General features: G+C 36.9%; 1 protein-coding gene across 1 annotated transcript; it reads left to right on the top strand.

The window, feature by feature from the left end:
- The first annotated feature begins 162 nt into the window (after positions 1 to 162).
- LOC139720684 (G-protein coupled receptor-associated protein LMBRD2-like) lies at positions 163 to 15,623 on the top strand. The gene is made up of 12 exons (XM_071632043.1): positions 163 to 575; positions 1,875 to 2,191; positions 5,173 to 5,340; positions 6,070 to 6,280; positions 6,750 to 6,899; positions 8,344 to 8,492; positions 9,187 to 9,436; positions 11,237 to 11,370; positions 12,054 to 12,162; positions 12,521 to 12,725; positions 14,208 to 14,381; positions 15,292 to 15,623. Exons 1-12 carry the CDS (start codon positions 402 to 404, stop codon positions 15,507 to 15,509), a joined length of 2,259 nt encoding a protein of 752 aa, XP_071488144.1. The 5' UTR covers positions 163 to 401; the 3' UTR covers positions 15,510 to 15,623.
- The last annotated feature ends 418 nt before the right edge of the window (positions 15,624 to 16,041 follow it).

Raw genomic sequence — 16,041 nt, 5'->3', positions numbered from 1 at the left:
AGTTCAACAAACTTTCTAAGTGGGTCGGAGGTTATGAGGTGCGTCGACAAAATAACACTTGTATTTGGGCTCTAAAAATCCTCTGTATGTATATATTAATAGTGTATAATGTCAGATGATGACTTCTTCTCTCTGTTGGTCGTTTTAACTCTGCAGGTTATCACCCTTACATCCACTCTTCAGTAGGACTCCACACAGATACAGCAAAACCTGAGTGAAAGCTAACATCCCATCATTGGAAGTGTAGAGCTGTATTACGTGTGCACACAAGTTACACCAAGGAGAAAAATTCAGGGCCTGGAAATCACAAGAATCCAATACTGTAATTGATGATCATCCAATGGTTCTTTTGATGAGATAATATTTATTTTGACGGTGAGGGAGAAAGTTGTTCTGTCACTATGAGTGTTGGGCCACTGGTGACAGAGATCCTATGTGTCTTTGTGCTTGCGGCCTACCTTCTCCACAAGTATGGTGACTGGCGCAAGCAACATCCTGTGGTTACCCTGACAACATTCATCTCCTGGTATTTCTCACTCATCATTGTCTTCATCTTACCGCTGGACGTCACAACAGTGAGGATGACTTGTTTTGATGTATTGCATTCTTTTTTTTTTAATGAAATATGGTGTACTAGTAAATTTCTCATGATTTGAAAGCTCCTTAAAGGACAAGTTCACCTTCATATTCAATGTACATAAAGGTCTAAGAGAATGCAGTCAATAGAACACATCAGTGAAAGTTTTTGAGGAAAATCAGACAATCTGTTCAAAAGTTATGAATTTTTCAGGTTTCGATGCCACCATTGCTGGATGAGAAGACTACTACAGCTTGTAATTTCACGTGCATAGAACTCAGAAAATGTAAAGAAAATTCAACTTACTTTCACTTTGCTTACGTAATGAAAGAGTACATTGTACTTGTCTTGCCTCTTTTAGAAGGCAAGGGGAATAATATTGCCTTGTAATATTCATCAGTAACAAGTCAAGGGAATATGTACTTTTTTCAAAAAATAGAATTTTTGTGAAATTCTCCTTATATTTTCCTTATCTATCTATGCATGTGACATCATACACTGTAGTACCACAATGACTTGACAGAAACATTAAAAATTCAAAACTTTTGAACCAATTGTCTGATTTTCCTCAATCTTTCAGTTACATTTACATGTGTTCTACTAATATTGCTGCATTGTCTCAATCCATGTACAAATATGAAGGTGAACTTAGTTCCCAGAAATATTACATTCTACAGTGATGTGATTACTTTGTTCTGCCTTTAAAATTAATCAGATTCTGGGAGAGATGTTCATAATAATACAATGACAACATTATGTTCACAAATAGCATGGAATCAATTTTTATAATGTACACTCACGTATGACTGAATCTGTGTTTCACGGTAGAAGTTAGCTCCATGGTACAATGTATGTAATGAACTACAGAATCAATAACAAAAATCAACTGAGCACTTCTTTACAACAGTGTCATAATTTTTTTTTCAACTTTGCTGATAAATTGCATACAACTAGTGTAAATGTGGCTAAATTGGGCTGCAATTCAGCTTGCACTCACCCATGCAAACTGTAATTTTTCATGCCAAAAATGAAAAATTTTGTGAAGTATAAGGTACACAATTTCAATGTAATGTATATCAGAATGTTTATCATGAACAGAAGATGTATTAAAGTCAGTTTTATGAGTAAACATGTACCTGTAGATTGTGAAGTGCCAAATTCTGCATTTTTAATGCCAGAGTTATAATTGTGTAATGAAGTTTAGGGAAAATTGTTTAAGAAGATTGTCCAAACTTTATTAGATATTTCAAATGCCCTGTGCAAATTACTGTATGATACCTGTTTTTTCCCCCTCCAGACATTCTATCTACAATGCATAAGAGATACTGCACCTGCAGCACCACACTCCACCCTTGCCTCTCCACCTCACTACCATATTTTGACAACAGAGAAGCAAATGAAGCAGACACTGCCAGACCAAAACACAGTGCTGACAGGTTCAACAAAGGTAGTCCTGAATGGCACAACAAACCTAACAAATAAGGGTGATGCCATGAGCAGGAACAGGAGGAACTCTCCTACAGAGCAGTGCAAGAAGCCATGGAGTTATGTACCAGAGAACATTTTGCCAACCATATGGAAGATTGTTTACTGGACAACATTTGTACTAACATGGTAAGTTTAATCGCTTCTTTGAACTCATTTTAGCCATGTGTATGCAGTGATTTCATATTTTTCTGCAAATCTTTGTGAAGTCCAATATCTTCATGATTGTGTAGTACAAACGTGTATAAACTGCCTGCACTGCCCATCACAGGAGAGTAACTTGGTTGTGTGGACTATAAGTCTTTTGTGTATCTCTGCCATCAAAATGATATACAATTGCATGGTGCTACATCGTGTGTCAATTTGACACAAATGGCATAACTACAGTATGCATACAGCCCCCCCCCCCAAAAAAAAACCAAACAAACAAAAAACAAAAAACCTAATAACAACAACAAAACAACAAACATATATTAAAGCAAACAAACACACAAAAAAAAACCAAAAGAAGAAAAAAACAACAACATTGGAGTTGTGGAAAATGGATTTTGAGCTTTCTGATACCTACAATGTATGCTAGATTTAGTTTTCAACCCAACACTTGCTACATGTGTAGTGTAAACTGTGCACTTTGGCACTGAGTGCTCTGCCCAGAGATTGATCATACTATTAAAGTATAGCTGAGCCAGTGAAATATTTGCAGGCAATTTGAAGGAGAAAATTAAAGTCAAACAGTTATGCAGCTGTACACCTTGTACACACAGTTTAAAACACCACAGGAAAAAAAAATAAATGCGTATGTATGTACACATAATGCACTGGCCTTCTGTGGTACAAATACATTGTCACTGTTCCCCCTGTTTGTATGTGGCAATGTTATACAAATGATGCACAGGATAGAGTGCGTTAGTGGAGATGTAGCGCACTCGAGGGTATTTACAATTGTGAAACATGCACGAGGCGAAATCCTGTGCATCATTTGTTTTATAAAATGGGTCGAAAACTAACAGCATTTTTCATGTACCTTTGTGGGTCAAGATGTCCGAAGATGTTCGTCCCAAACATTTACACACGTCGCACTTGGACATCCCGCACATATTAACTGTACGTACAAGAGTACTAGTAATGTAGTATACATACGCCACACATGTTATGCACACAAGAAAGGCTGGCCGGCAGCCCGAACTAGAAGTTGTTTACAGGATTGACAGCGCGTATAGAAGAGCGCGACGCACTTGTAACAACTGATTGAGTGCGCACTGCTAGTGTAAACATTGTGACGTCAGGCCGTACATGTTAGTGAGAAATTAATACAGGCACACGTGACTCATTTCAGCGCTTCCAATTGGCTACATTCTTGAACCCATTTTATAAAGATCAATATCTGTAGACGATATCTAGAGAGATATTGTGCCTGGTAGAAGGTCTTGCTCTTTATCATTGCATGTTGTGAAATTGTTCATCATGTTTAGTATAGAAATCACTCCACTCTGATTATGACCTTACAATTGAGAGCACACACCTGTTGAAAACTGTGCACACATTTATTGGTCTAGAATAGATTTTCATCACAAGTATGCAAATTAGTTTAAATATGACTTTTATCAACAGCTGGCATACTTTTGTAGGTTCTCACTGAAGCTGTTTTCAGCCATATGCTGCAATGCGATATCAAAAAGATGAATACAGGCTACAAAAGGGTGGTAATCTCTTCCTCTTACCCATGGGGTTCATATGATTATTTCCCAAACTTTCACCTTTTGTTGTTCAGTATCTTTTCTATGCCTCCACCATGAAGTGTCGCTTGAGGCATAATGTTTTCAGGTTGTCTGTCCGTCCATTCGTCCGTCCTTGCTTCCTTCCGTCCTTTTGTCGTCCCTAATCATTTTTTTTTTTTGAAAGTGTAGCTTAAGAATTGTTAGATAGAAGTATCCAAATGAAACTTGGCAGATAAACATGTGAACTGTTAAAATGTTTTTACATGCATAGAATGATACTGACGACGTCATGTTAATGAACAGAAAACAAAACCTGCGACTCTGAAATGCAAGAGCATTCTCGCGATAACTACATTTACAATTTGTTTTTTCTTGATGTTTATTATGGAATATTTCAGATTTGGCAAATCATGTGTCATAGATGGTGCCTTTAAATTGTCATCAGCATGCTAATTAGTCTACACTTTTGAGAAGAGAGAGATTAAGACAAATTTATGCAACTAGGGAGATCATTTGCACTATTGTACCAATGCTGTGTTTAGTGTAACTCGTATGGATTGAAAGCTGTGACTAAAATTTTCATTCTATCATTCTATGACAAATGTTTGATATAAATCACATGTACCGGTACATGTATTATATGGTGAGAGTTTAATCACAATTTAAGGTCGAAGGTCAGGTAAACATGCTAAAATTTCACTTTTTATGCTGAAATGAAACTATTTCTCCATACCTTGATGATTGCTCAAAGTTGTACACTTAATAAAACTAGAGATGGGTGCACTACTAAACAGTGATTCTGTAGGGAAAGATTTTGGCCGTGATGTCAAACGTTGAGGGAAAATTTTAAAATGTCATGGTATTATTTCCTGTATTTTGACTTGCTGTCTGAAACAATTTAGCCATCCATCCAAATGAAACCAAGTTCAAGGAAAGTAACCATCTACACATTTTTGACAAACATGTCATTTTAATTTTTTTGCCAGTAATGTGAAATTGTTTTCTCACATTGTCAAGATGTATTCTAGACCTATTGGGAGAACCATGCATTACGGCAGAGACGTACGTGTACCAGTTGCTATGTAGATTTTATGTGCGTCATGAATTTTGCCTGATTTAAGCATTGAACTCAAATAAATTCTACAGCTTTGAGCTATGACTGCAAAAGTCACACCACAGCCACAATTTGTCCATCAACTAAAGATGCCGGTCAAGTTTGAATATAGTTTTTGATAAAATGCAACAAGTTCAAAGGTTCAATGGTCAATGAACTTACATTGAAAAACATATTTTCTAAGATACTCATAAATTGTGATATGCAGGCAATACATTGCTTGCCATTTGTCTTTTATTTTATTTTCTTTTTGTTTTTGTTTTTGTCTCTCATTCCAGGCTGATCATGCCATTTATGAAGTCTTACACAAATGCAGGGGACTTCACTGTCATGGGCAAATTGAAGACAATTATGGTTCAGAATGCCATCTGGTATGGCAGCTACCTTCTCATTTTTGGAGTTCTGCTTATCTGTGTTGCTGCCAAACCAGAGCTCCACCTTAGTGGGTAAGGAGAGTCCAACACCGTGATATACAGCTTTGGTACTCACAGTTGTACTATAACAACTGATCTGTCATCCTTCACAAGTTTCATAAGTGCCATATTTTCTCTCTTAGGGTGTTATTTTTTATTCAGACTCTTCATGTGGAAGTTATTCCACCCTATCTGAAAATTTTAGGATATTCAAATTGAAAATTGAAGGGTATTAAAAAAAAATGGAATAGAATAGTTTATGTATTGCAAGTGTTCAAAAAAGAGGAAGAAATGTTAATTTTTTGGATGTTGGTACAATTACTGATTATTCATGTAGCTGCCCCTCAAACTCCTAAGACTCATGGTTTGCATTTAATGACTTTTAATTCATTTTTTTTTTTTTTGGTTCTGTTTTTTTTTTTTTTTGGGGGGGGGGGGGCTAAAGGAGAAAAAAAATAAAGAAAAGGAATTGGATGTCTTTGTAGAATTTTACGTAAGATTGTAGGAGCTTTGTATATGATGAGAAGTTGTAGTAAATTAAAATACAAGTATCATGCTTTACGCACTTCAGCAGGATGAGCAATTATGATTTCACCAGGAGATGTTTGTGTGAGGTAAGACTGTCTAGTGTGGACAAACTCAGTTTCCTCTTGTTGAAGTAAAGGACTAGAAAGATAACATAAAATATACAAACAGGAAATACATACAAAAATGAGGAGTGAATATTAAAATAAGTGAACACAAGTGATATTCTGTCCCTAGCCAACAGTTACAGGTTATTGGAATCACAGCCAGCAATACATGGGGACTCTTCCTACTGGTACTGCTACTTGGCTATGGCCTGGTGGAGGTACCCCGACAATACTGGATGGAGTCCAAACAAGGTTACCTTCTCCACCACACCTACTTCTTGCTTGCCAAACTCAGTACAGAGAAGTCTGAGGCAGAGGAAAACCTTGAGGACATCCTTGAGGTGAGTCAGTCTGTGAGGAATGGGATTTGGTTGCATTACAAAACCAGTCATCGTGGCTCAAACTTTGCATCATATCAATTATCATGCATTTATAAGTTTTGCAAAAATCTTATCTTGTTGGTTACAAATACTGAGCATTTGTAGTATTTGGCTATTTAAGTAGCAGAACCAATACATTATTCACTTGTTACAACTATTTTATACAGAACAGGATCCAGTCCATGCAACCTGTAAAAAAAAAAAAAATAAAATAAGATTTTCAGGTCCAAAATTATTTTTGTGATATATTCTAGCCTTAACTTCATTCTGAGTTGTGTAGTGTATATGGCATAGGTAAATTAATGTGTCCATGATCAAAGCAGATTGTGGATTGATAGGACAAAGTGATAAGACATTCAAATTCCTAGTTTGAACCTTTTGAAGGAAATGAATTCCATTGTACCTCTTCACCCATATAATACTCCTACAGGACATTAGGCGAGCCTCTGATGCAGTGAGGTACAACCATCCATTGCGCAAACATGTCAACACTGTTGTTTCTAAATGCCCGGAGGAGTTCCAGGATTCCTTGACTAAACACCTTGATGACTATCAGGACTACGAGCAGCAACAGATACAGGTGGGCAGATGTCTGAGATACACCCTAGACAGTGTCAGTGATTGGGATTCCCACTGCATTGTATAGTTGAGCCAGCCTTTTGACAAAAGGAAATGATGTACAGAGAGGCAGTGCACACATGACACAGAGACTCCCTAACATGTTTCTTAATGTATCATCATCAAAATGCTTGAGCAAGTTTTGTTCCAAATGTTAAAAAAAAATTTCATGATAATAGGTGAAGGCAAAAATGAGCTAGCTCAAGAATTATGGGAAGATGTAATATACATTAAAAAGAATTCAGTGGAATGTTGTTTGTTAATAATTAGTAGGCTGCTAGAGAGGTTGGTGTTAGTCCATGGATTTGTATATATATTTGCTTCCATGTGGATGGGGAATACTTGAAATTTGTATCATAAATTGAAAGTAGCAACTACACTCAGCAAAAAAAGAAAGTAAACACTTTTTCGAGGTCATATTTTTCATAGAAGATTTTTATGAAAATCAATGTATTATATACCATATTAAAAGTAATTTAATTGGCTATTAAGCCAATAGGTTAATTAAAAAGAAAACTTTACGCATGAGTGAGCACATTCGTTTTTTGTCCCCCGATGCACAAAATTAAAGATTGCAAAAATTGACATGTTCTCTTTCATTTGCAAATGCCCTTCACGATAACATTGACAACAAAAGACCAGTTTAATACAATGAGAGACATGAGTGAAATAGGAAAAATAAGTTTTTGTTCTCTTCATCTCTTTATAACCTCTAAGAAAAACAAAGTGGGAAACTAAAGGGGAAAAATACGAATCTTCTGTCAAGTCAAACTTAAAATGACATAGGGTATAATAAGCATTAAAATGATTAAATGAGCTGAATTTCTTTATTTCTTTTAAGCTAGTGATTTAAGAATCCATGTAACAATTTCAAGAAGCAAACATTATTTACAATTTCCTAATTGAAAAAAAAAGCTCAAATTTGTAGCATTTTTGTTAATTATTACTTCTTCTCGTATTTCATTTGAATTCACATTTGACGTAAGATTCTTTATTTTCCTCCATTATTTTTAGCCTTCATTGATCTTTTGGGCTTTAAAGATATGATAGAAATCAAAGGTTTATTTTTGCAACTTAATTCATGTTTCTTTTTGTGTGAGATTTGTTGTTTGTTCTTATTGTTCATGGAAAAGCACATGTGCATGAATGACAACTTGTTTAGTTTTGCAATTTTTACTTTTGTGCCCTGGAAGAGAAAAACAATGGAGTTAACTCATGCGTAAAGTTTCCCTTTTTGTTGACCTACCAGGTTGATAGCCAATTAAATTACTTTCAATATGGTATATAATACATTAGCTTTCAGCCAAATATTCTAAGAGAAATCTAAACTTGAAAAAGCATAAGTTTACATTTTTTTTTGCTGAGTGTAGATACATGTATGTGTATTGCTTCTGTGTCTCTGTCAGCCTCCATCAGAGAAGGAGTTGGTTCGACTTCACAGCAAAGTGATCTTTGCCATGCAAGCCAAGCATCGGGCTGACACCCAGTGGAGGGTGCTGGTCAATAAGGCTTTCTTTTATGAGGATCTCCAGCGCAATGAGAAGAGCTCTAATCCGTGAGTGTTTCCCATTTACAGTGTTCCTAGCTGTCTAACATTAACTTGCTGGAATGTTATGCTGTAAATATTCAGTTATATTATCGTTTATTATTTTTTATAAAAGCCAATGGTGTATGGCTTTTAGCCTGATGTCATGTGTCTCGCAGCTTGTACACAATAAAACACTCACTTTTGACCATATGACTGAAATGAGCATGAGAAAAGTGTGAAGGGAACTGAAGGAAGCTTTGCAATATGTGTAACAGTGCACTCTACCAGACAATGAGAAATCTGTGAACTTTTTGTGATATGTGTAACAGTGCACTCTGCCAGACAATGAGAAATCTGTGAACTTTTTGTGATATGTGTAAAAACAAGAATGTTCCGCTCATTTACACATGATATTAACAGAGAACAGTGTCTGACAAGACAGTTTCAGAGAATCAGTTTCTATCACTTCTCTTCATCTTACAACCTGTATTTATGAATTCCTTAAAGGAAACTCTTGAAAAAACTCACAAACATTCCCATTAGTAATATCTTATTTGATATCACTTGCAATATTTGATCTTCATGAATGCATTGTTCCTTTCATGTAAGAGATAAGAATTTAACATTTCATACCAATGTGCATGATCTTACAGCTATGAGCTGTATGGGTAGGATGCATGAATTATTGATTGTATGTGTATGTATTATGTCTGATACACAGTCAATTCAGGCACACCTTTGACCCCAACTTCAATGCTGTGGAGCGTATGGTGTGCACACCAACAGTAGAGTGGTATTGGCGTCTGTGGTTTCTTCCCATCGCCATGAAGGTCCTAGCGGTCATCTTGGCTCTCTTTTCCCTCATGGTCATCTGGTCAGAGATGACCTTTTTCAGCATTAAGCCAGTCCTCTCCCTTTTTGCCATCTTCGTGGACAAAGCAAATGAAAATTATAATTTCTTGTGCATTGAGGTGAGATTAATGTGAGATATATGTTCAGGGCCCCATTGCATACAACTCTGGTAAATCTACAATCAATAGGAACTCTGCAATCAATGGTAACTACCATAGCAACACCGTTCCATATTGCAGGGCTCAACACTAATGGTGGCCCGGTGGCCCGGGCCACCAAAAACGCACGTCGGGCCACCAAAATTTCAGAAAGGAAGAATTTGGTGGCCTGGTCAGGCCACCAAAAAAGGTCGGATGTTTGCCTTTGGGCCACCAAAAATAAAAGTTAGTGTGGAGCCCTGCATATTGTCAATTAAAGCCACAAAATCACTGATGGTTTAATACCATTGATTGTACAGTTAGCATATTGTAGCTTTATGCTATGGGGCCCAGATGTCCAAGTCGTCTTGTTATTATTTGTTGAGAGATTTCTTCTGTCATGACTAGAAGTTGTTGATAGACGTACCAACCAGCATGTATTATAAGGTTGTGAGTTTCCACCCTGCCTGAACCATAACATTGAAGCCTTTAAGACTCTCCTTTGATAATTTGCTTTAAGATTGTCAGTAGGAAATAACTGGAGGGTGGGTAGGAATGGTCAGTGCTGTATGGATAAACAAGGGACCTTTTCTGGGGACAGAAAGAAGTGCATGTTCAGATACACTGTCTCTCGTTTGTTCTATTCAAATATGTGCATCAAAGTGTTTGCTCATACACGTGTAGGTAACACTTGACTCCAGATGAGATTCTTTGGCTGTTTGTGTACTCGCATAAAGATCAGTGATAAAGCTGTACACAGTTTGTTATGGGGATTTGAGTCAGGCCAGCCTTCCCATTGCATGGTATGCCCGTTCCCCCACGTCTTTATTAAACCAGTTCAGACTTAGCTCATGTGCACCTTGGTACAAATGACCTTTCATTTTCTTTAGTTGGTTCGGCACTTCACTTGTTTTCAAAGTGACATAATGCATAAGCTTGCCCAATGTAACGATTTATGGAATTAATCAATTATGTTAAAGGATGAACTTGCGTTGACCAGGTGACCAGAATGGTCTGTCAATTAACACCTTGGAAAGCATTCATTGCATTATTTTATTAACAATCTCTTTTTATTGATATTGCAAAATGCCACTTTTGCTGTCAGGTGGTTGTGCTGGCAAGTACCATGTAGGATTACTTGAATAATCATTACATCCCTGATGCTTATCTCGATGAATGTAAAAGACCAACATGCCCTGTTAGTATGATTGACCTTTTTCTGCTTATATGCAAAGTGAAACCCTGAACTGGCTTATTGCAATACAGCTTCACTAGAGGGAATTTCCTTCTGTGGTACATAAGACTGCTGCTCTTAATATACACCCTTCTTCTGAAACCATCATTTATCTCCAGGCCATCCTACATGTGTTTATAATGTGTACATAGTGAAAATAATGCTTGTGTAATTTGGAGGTATTGACATCATTTGAGTTTGTAGGATCTCATATAGGGATTTCTGTTCTGTTTTGCCATGAAACTCGTGATGATGATATGATCTGTTGTGAGTCATAGATGCAAAATCTCCAAGTTGCCAAATGCAGGCAATCAGAGAATGTGAAAACGAGATTCAAGCTGTGCTTCATGGCTGACTACCCTTATGACTTCATGAGTAGACTTCTGCCATATCTCCTACGTCTACCATTCTTTTCATGTAATATTCCTGTTGGCAGTTTGTTACTACACTAATCAGTGCTGCTTTGAGACAGTGAAACCAAAGGAATTAACATTTGATTGGACTAGTTTACAACTGGATCTACAAATTCCTTTTCATCCCTGTCTCAGGTGCTGTGCATCCTCATCATTGCTTACCTGTGTGTTTGCTCCTACTACACTGTCTTCAAAGTGCGCGTCTTTAATTTTTACTACCTGGCTCCTCACCACCAGACCGATGAAAACAGTCTCCTCTTCTGTGGCATGTAGGTATACCATTCCTCAGTGGTAAAGGCAACATGGAATGTGTGTCTGTCTGTGTTTGGGTAAGGGGCGGATTTAGGAAATTAGATGATGATAAAAGTGTTAATAAATTGGCTTGGAAATGTACATACCTAATACACTGCAAACATGATTGTTACTGATTTTCTAGGAAGAATTAATTCACCTTCCTTTGGATAGGATAAAAAATGATGTCCTTGTTTTTCTCTTAAGCAAATCTATCACAAAATGATAAGCAGAGTCCTCACAAATTTCTTTGTCAGTGAGCATTGTATATACAGAGTGTATCAGTAGAGAAGAGTAAGATTCAATGAATACTAAACAGTTCTGTGTGAGTGACAGAATAGTGACAGCTGTATAACATGTTACCATAGCAACAATCTTAGATTGCCTGTTAGCCCTGTATGATATATTATTGAATGACATACTAACATTCAACTGATCATCTTCCTCAGAATTTGTGCGGAATCAGCATGCTTTGCTTTGAGGTTTCGTTTGTGTGCTTCGTTTTGCTTTATTTGCGTGTTTATATGTCAGGGCTTTCAGTGCATATAGCTATTGGGGTCTTATTAAGATTGTGCATCAGACCACTGAAGATATGGGCCCTAGGTATATCAAGTTGAAAGTCTGCCATATTCAGTTTGTCATTCCCATATTTCCTGGCCAGGATGCTTTGTCGCTTGACTCCTCCGTTGTGCCTCAATTTTCTTGGAATGATCCACTTGGATGATCATGTGACTGGCAAAGAGAATCTAGTTGAGACATCGTACACATTGGTGAGTCTTGGGAAAAATTGTTTTTTTTTAATGTAAACCAACAAAGGGGAGATATGCCCAGTGATATGAAAGTTTTGTCCAAGGAGAGAAACAGTGAGACAAGAATAGCTTTTTATCTCGAATTTGTAGTCCTCAAACTTCAATTATTGAGGGCCTCTTATTGTCTTACTTCATGCTGCTTTTTTTTTCTCCACCCGATATCAGTGTCTGTCAGATTTTATCATTGCTATTTTGTTACTCAATATTGATATGGTGGTCACTGGTCATGCTGGTGTGTACTTATGTATCTGTGTGTAGATATTCTCAAATACAGTGAGAGACTACAATCAATGTCTCCCACTTCTTTATGTGATGACAGATAATGGGTCGTCATATTGACGTGCTGCCCTTCATGGCGTCTGGTTTCTACATCTACTATCCTATCCTTGTGGCCCTGCTCTGCCTTGCTACATACTTTGACCTAGGAAGCCGCTGCCTCTCCTGCCTTGGCTTCCAACAGTTTGTAGGTGATGATGACATGACCAATGACCTGGTGGACGAGGGCAGAGAACTTATGAAGAGAGGTCAGTTTGTGCTCTGTGACTTATTTGGAGTAGAAACTCTTTGTAGAGATACCAGTCGTCACACCTGTACAGTTTACAGTGTGAAGCTTACATATGCAGTGTCTGTCATCCAAAATGAACATGACTTTGTTGAAGAAGTTAGAGTAATTGAATTTCATAATGACAGTGTTGCAAATTACAGAGAGATTTTTTTTTTTTTGTTTTTTTTAGAAAGCAAAGCAATACGGCTGCTATTGTAGGAATTAAAACTGAAAAATGTGAGTATTTTGAGAGCAATGCATTTACTCCAGGGAGACCAAGAACAATTTGGTCTGAAGACGTTACATTTACTTTGGGAGACCCATGATTCATAATTTCAGAAGGAATTCATAAAGTTGTTTTTCTTTGTTTTGTTTTTTTTGTTGTAACCCACGGCTGTCAGATGGTAAAACGGTCTATCTCGAAAATTGCTGTTCTGAGAAAAATGACTTTAAAGTTTAGAGGTTTGAGCTTTTTTAGGAGATGGGTATAATGCATTTTTAGCAATGGGACAAGAAGAAGCATATTAAACACTGATAACTGAGAAGAATTTTGTGCTTATTTAGGGTTTTAATTATAAAATAAATGAGATTTTTGTGCAGATAGACTGTTTAACCACAGCACATGTATACACTTCCGCTACACATCATCAGATGGTAAAATGGTCTATCTTCTAGATAGAACACAAACACTATTGCCATACTATGGTGAAATGGTCTATCTTTTAGTTAGACCATTTTACCGTTTTATCTTGTGGTTTTAAAGTGGTCTATCTTCTTGACAGACCATTTCACAGCCGTGAGGTGGTAAATTGGTCTAACTCGAAGATAGACCCTTTTACCATCTGACAGCGATGATTAAAAAATCTCAGTTAAGAAGGTTAAAAGGTTTATGTAAAAGATAGCTCGTTTTACCTCCAAACGATTATTACCATCAATGGGCCAACTTATATGTAAACTGGTCTAACTCGAAGATAGACCATTTTACGATCTGACAGCGATGATTTAAAAAATCTCAGGTAAGAAGGTTATATGGTTTATGTAAAAGATAGCTCGTTTTACCTCCAAACAATATTACCGACAATGGGCTAACTCAAAGATAGACTGTTTTACCATCAAATCTGAAGGAAAAATACAAAAAAGTACCAAGATAGCAGAAATTATCTCTTAAACAAGACATGATGGGATTTTCTCGATAGCACCATTAGAAAGAGCGCCCTCACATGTTCCGGAAAGTGAATTTACCTCAAAAAGTCAAATTTTCGAGTTTAACCGTTTTACCATCTGATGGTCGCCCAGGGCACAGGTTTAGAAAAAAGAAGAAGAAAAAAAAAAAAACACTTCAAAAATTAAATATAATGGCAAATTCTAAAAACTGCATCATATGATGAATGCATCAACTCTTTTTTGGTAATTAGCAAGAATGATAATATTTATCTTCTCCTTTTTTTTCTTTTTTGAGTAGAGCGTAGAAAGAAGGAAAGAGCAGCCTACAGTGAAGAGAGGAAAAAGACTTTCTCCAAGTTCAGCATGCAGGACACTGCGGAGGCCAACCGCAACAGTCGACGGTTCAACAACCGAGGTTCAGACAATGATGGCAACGCAGGAATGGCTAGTTACAGTGCTGGGTCCTCCAAAGGTTTGTTACCAGTCATATGATTCATGGTAGATTATTACATACACTATTGTGAAACATATTCCTCAGTTTAAATGAAGAAAAGATACTTTTTTTTCTCTGTAATTTCACTTGAAATACACTACTGTACAGATGAGTGAGTTGAAGAAATATGATTTAACCAAGAAATGTGTGCATACAATGTAGTGATGGAAACTAAGGTACTGTAAATAATGTGTAGTTTGAGAATATAGCTATGTGCACTGAATGTTATGCATTTCCTCGAGGAAATGGGAAGAAATAGAGAGAAACAGTAATATTCTCATTCCCCCCCCCCCCAAAAAAAAAAAAAAAAATCATTTGTCTTTGAAGGTTGGCATTGTGTTTTCCTAACATACAACCCTAAGTCATACCTTATGAGTCTATTTGTGATGCCCAAATACGTTAATGAACATATGAAAACAGTATACTCACAAATGTGCACCTCACCAAGTTCCCTCAGACTAGTACTACAACATTGCATGGCTGTACATGTCTATGGAATTTTCCATGTGCGAGTTGTGTTTAGGTTGTATCATAGAACCAGTAAATGCACTATAAAATTTGAGCACATCAACTGTACATTAGTATTTACCATCATGATGATGTAGTTTGTTATGAAAGAAGATTGCCACATATTGGATAACCCAGTAGCGGATCCAGGCAGGGGTGCACTGGATGTGCGCCCCTCTTTATTATTTTTTTAAATGACAAAAGAAACAAAGATAAAAGAAAATAGAGGGGGGTGCGTGCCCCCCCCCCCCCCCTCTTAATTTTGTAAAGGTGCCACCCTTTATGGATTTCCTGGTTCTTCCCCTGATATCCAAGTGCAGTGTTAAAGTGAAATCTTCTGTTAAAACTATAACGTGCTCTCTCATTTTATTTGGACCATCAGCAAAATTTACCAGGCACCAGCAAGCAGAAGACAAAGTAGAAATTCTTGCTGATGCTGAGCCAATTGATTACAACGAAGAACATGCCTCGCAGTACATGGAAGACTTGAGCAGTTTTTCAGGCCGTAATCAGGCAAGTAATGGAAGAGCAGCACCATCGAGACGTGGTCCAAGCTTCAGTGTAAATGCCAAACCTAAGAACATATTTGATGATGTCTAGTTTTGTGTTGTAGAAAGAAATGGGATATTGATAGTATTATACGTACAGTCTGTGCAAGTGTACTGCATTATCTTGTGTTCATTTCTGTTCCAGATCATAGTGTTGTGGCATACACAGCAGCAAGCCTCAAGTCTCAAAGTTTTTGAGAAGTTGTGAAAATTATGAAGTAATTATGATAATCACAATGTTGCTTTTGGTTGGTAAGTTGGAATCTAGCACTAATGAACATTTGTTGATAGACTTTGGTAAAGTGTTCACTTTAATTGCAGTAGATCAAACGGTGGTATTCATGAAAGTAGATTAATTTCTGAAGTTTTTCAGGATAATGTTATTATTTTTTCCTCCATTTTACATAGTATCAAGTGTAGAACTTTCCTTTATGCACAGACTATTTGAAGTCATGTGATGAAATGATGATTTGTTTCATTACTGGATTAAGGGAAGAAATCAATCGATGATGAAAAGTGTTTTTAAACGTTCATAGGAAATTCTTTCGATAGAGATAAAACAACAAATCAGACTGCATGTGCTT

This window comes from Diadema antillarum, unplaced genomic scaffold (genome assembly GCF_040938485.1).
Source record: "Diadema antillarum isolate AM-2024a unplaced genomic scaffold, OU_Dant_1.0 scf00000011, whole genome shotgun sequence".
In the NCBI taxonomy this organism is placed as follows: domain Eukaryota; kingdom Metazoa; phylum Echinodermata; class Echinoidea; order Diadematoida; family Diadematidae; genus Diadema; species Diadema antillarum.
Note: the sequence above shows the minus strand (reverse complement) of the source record. Positions and strands in the feature narration are given on the sequence as shown.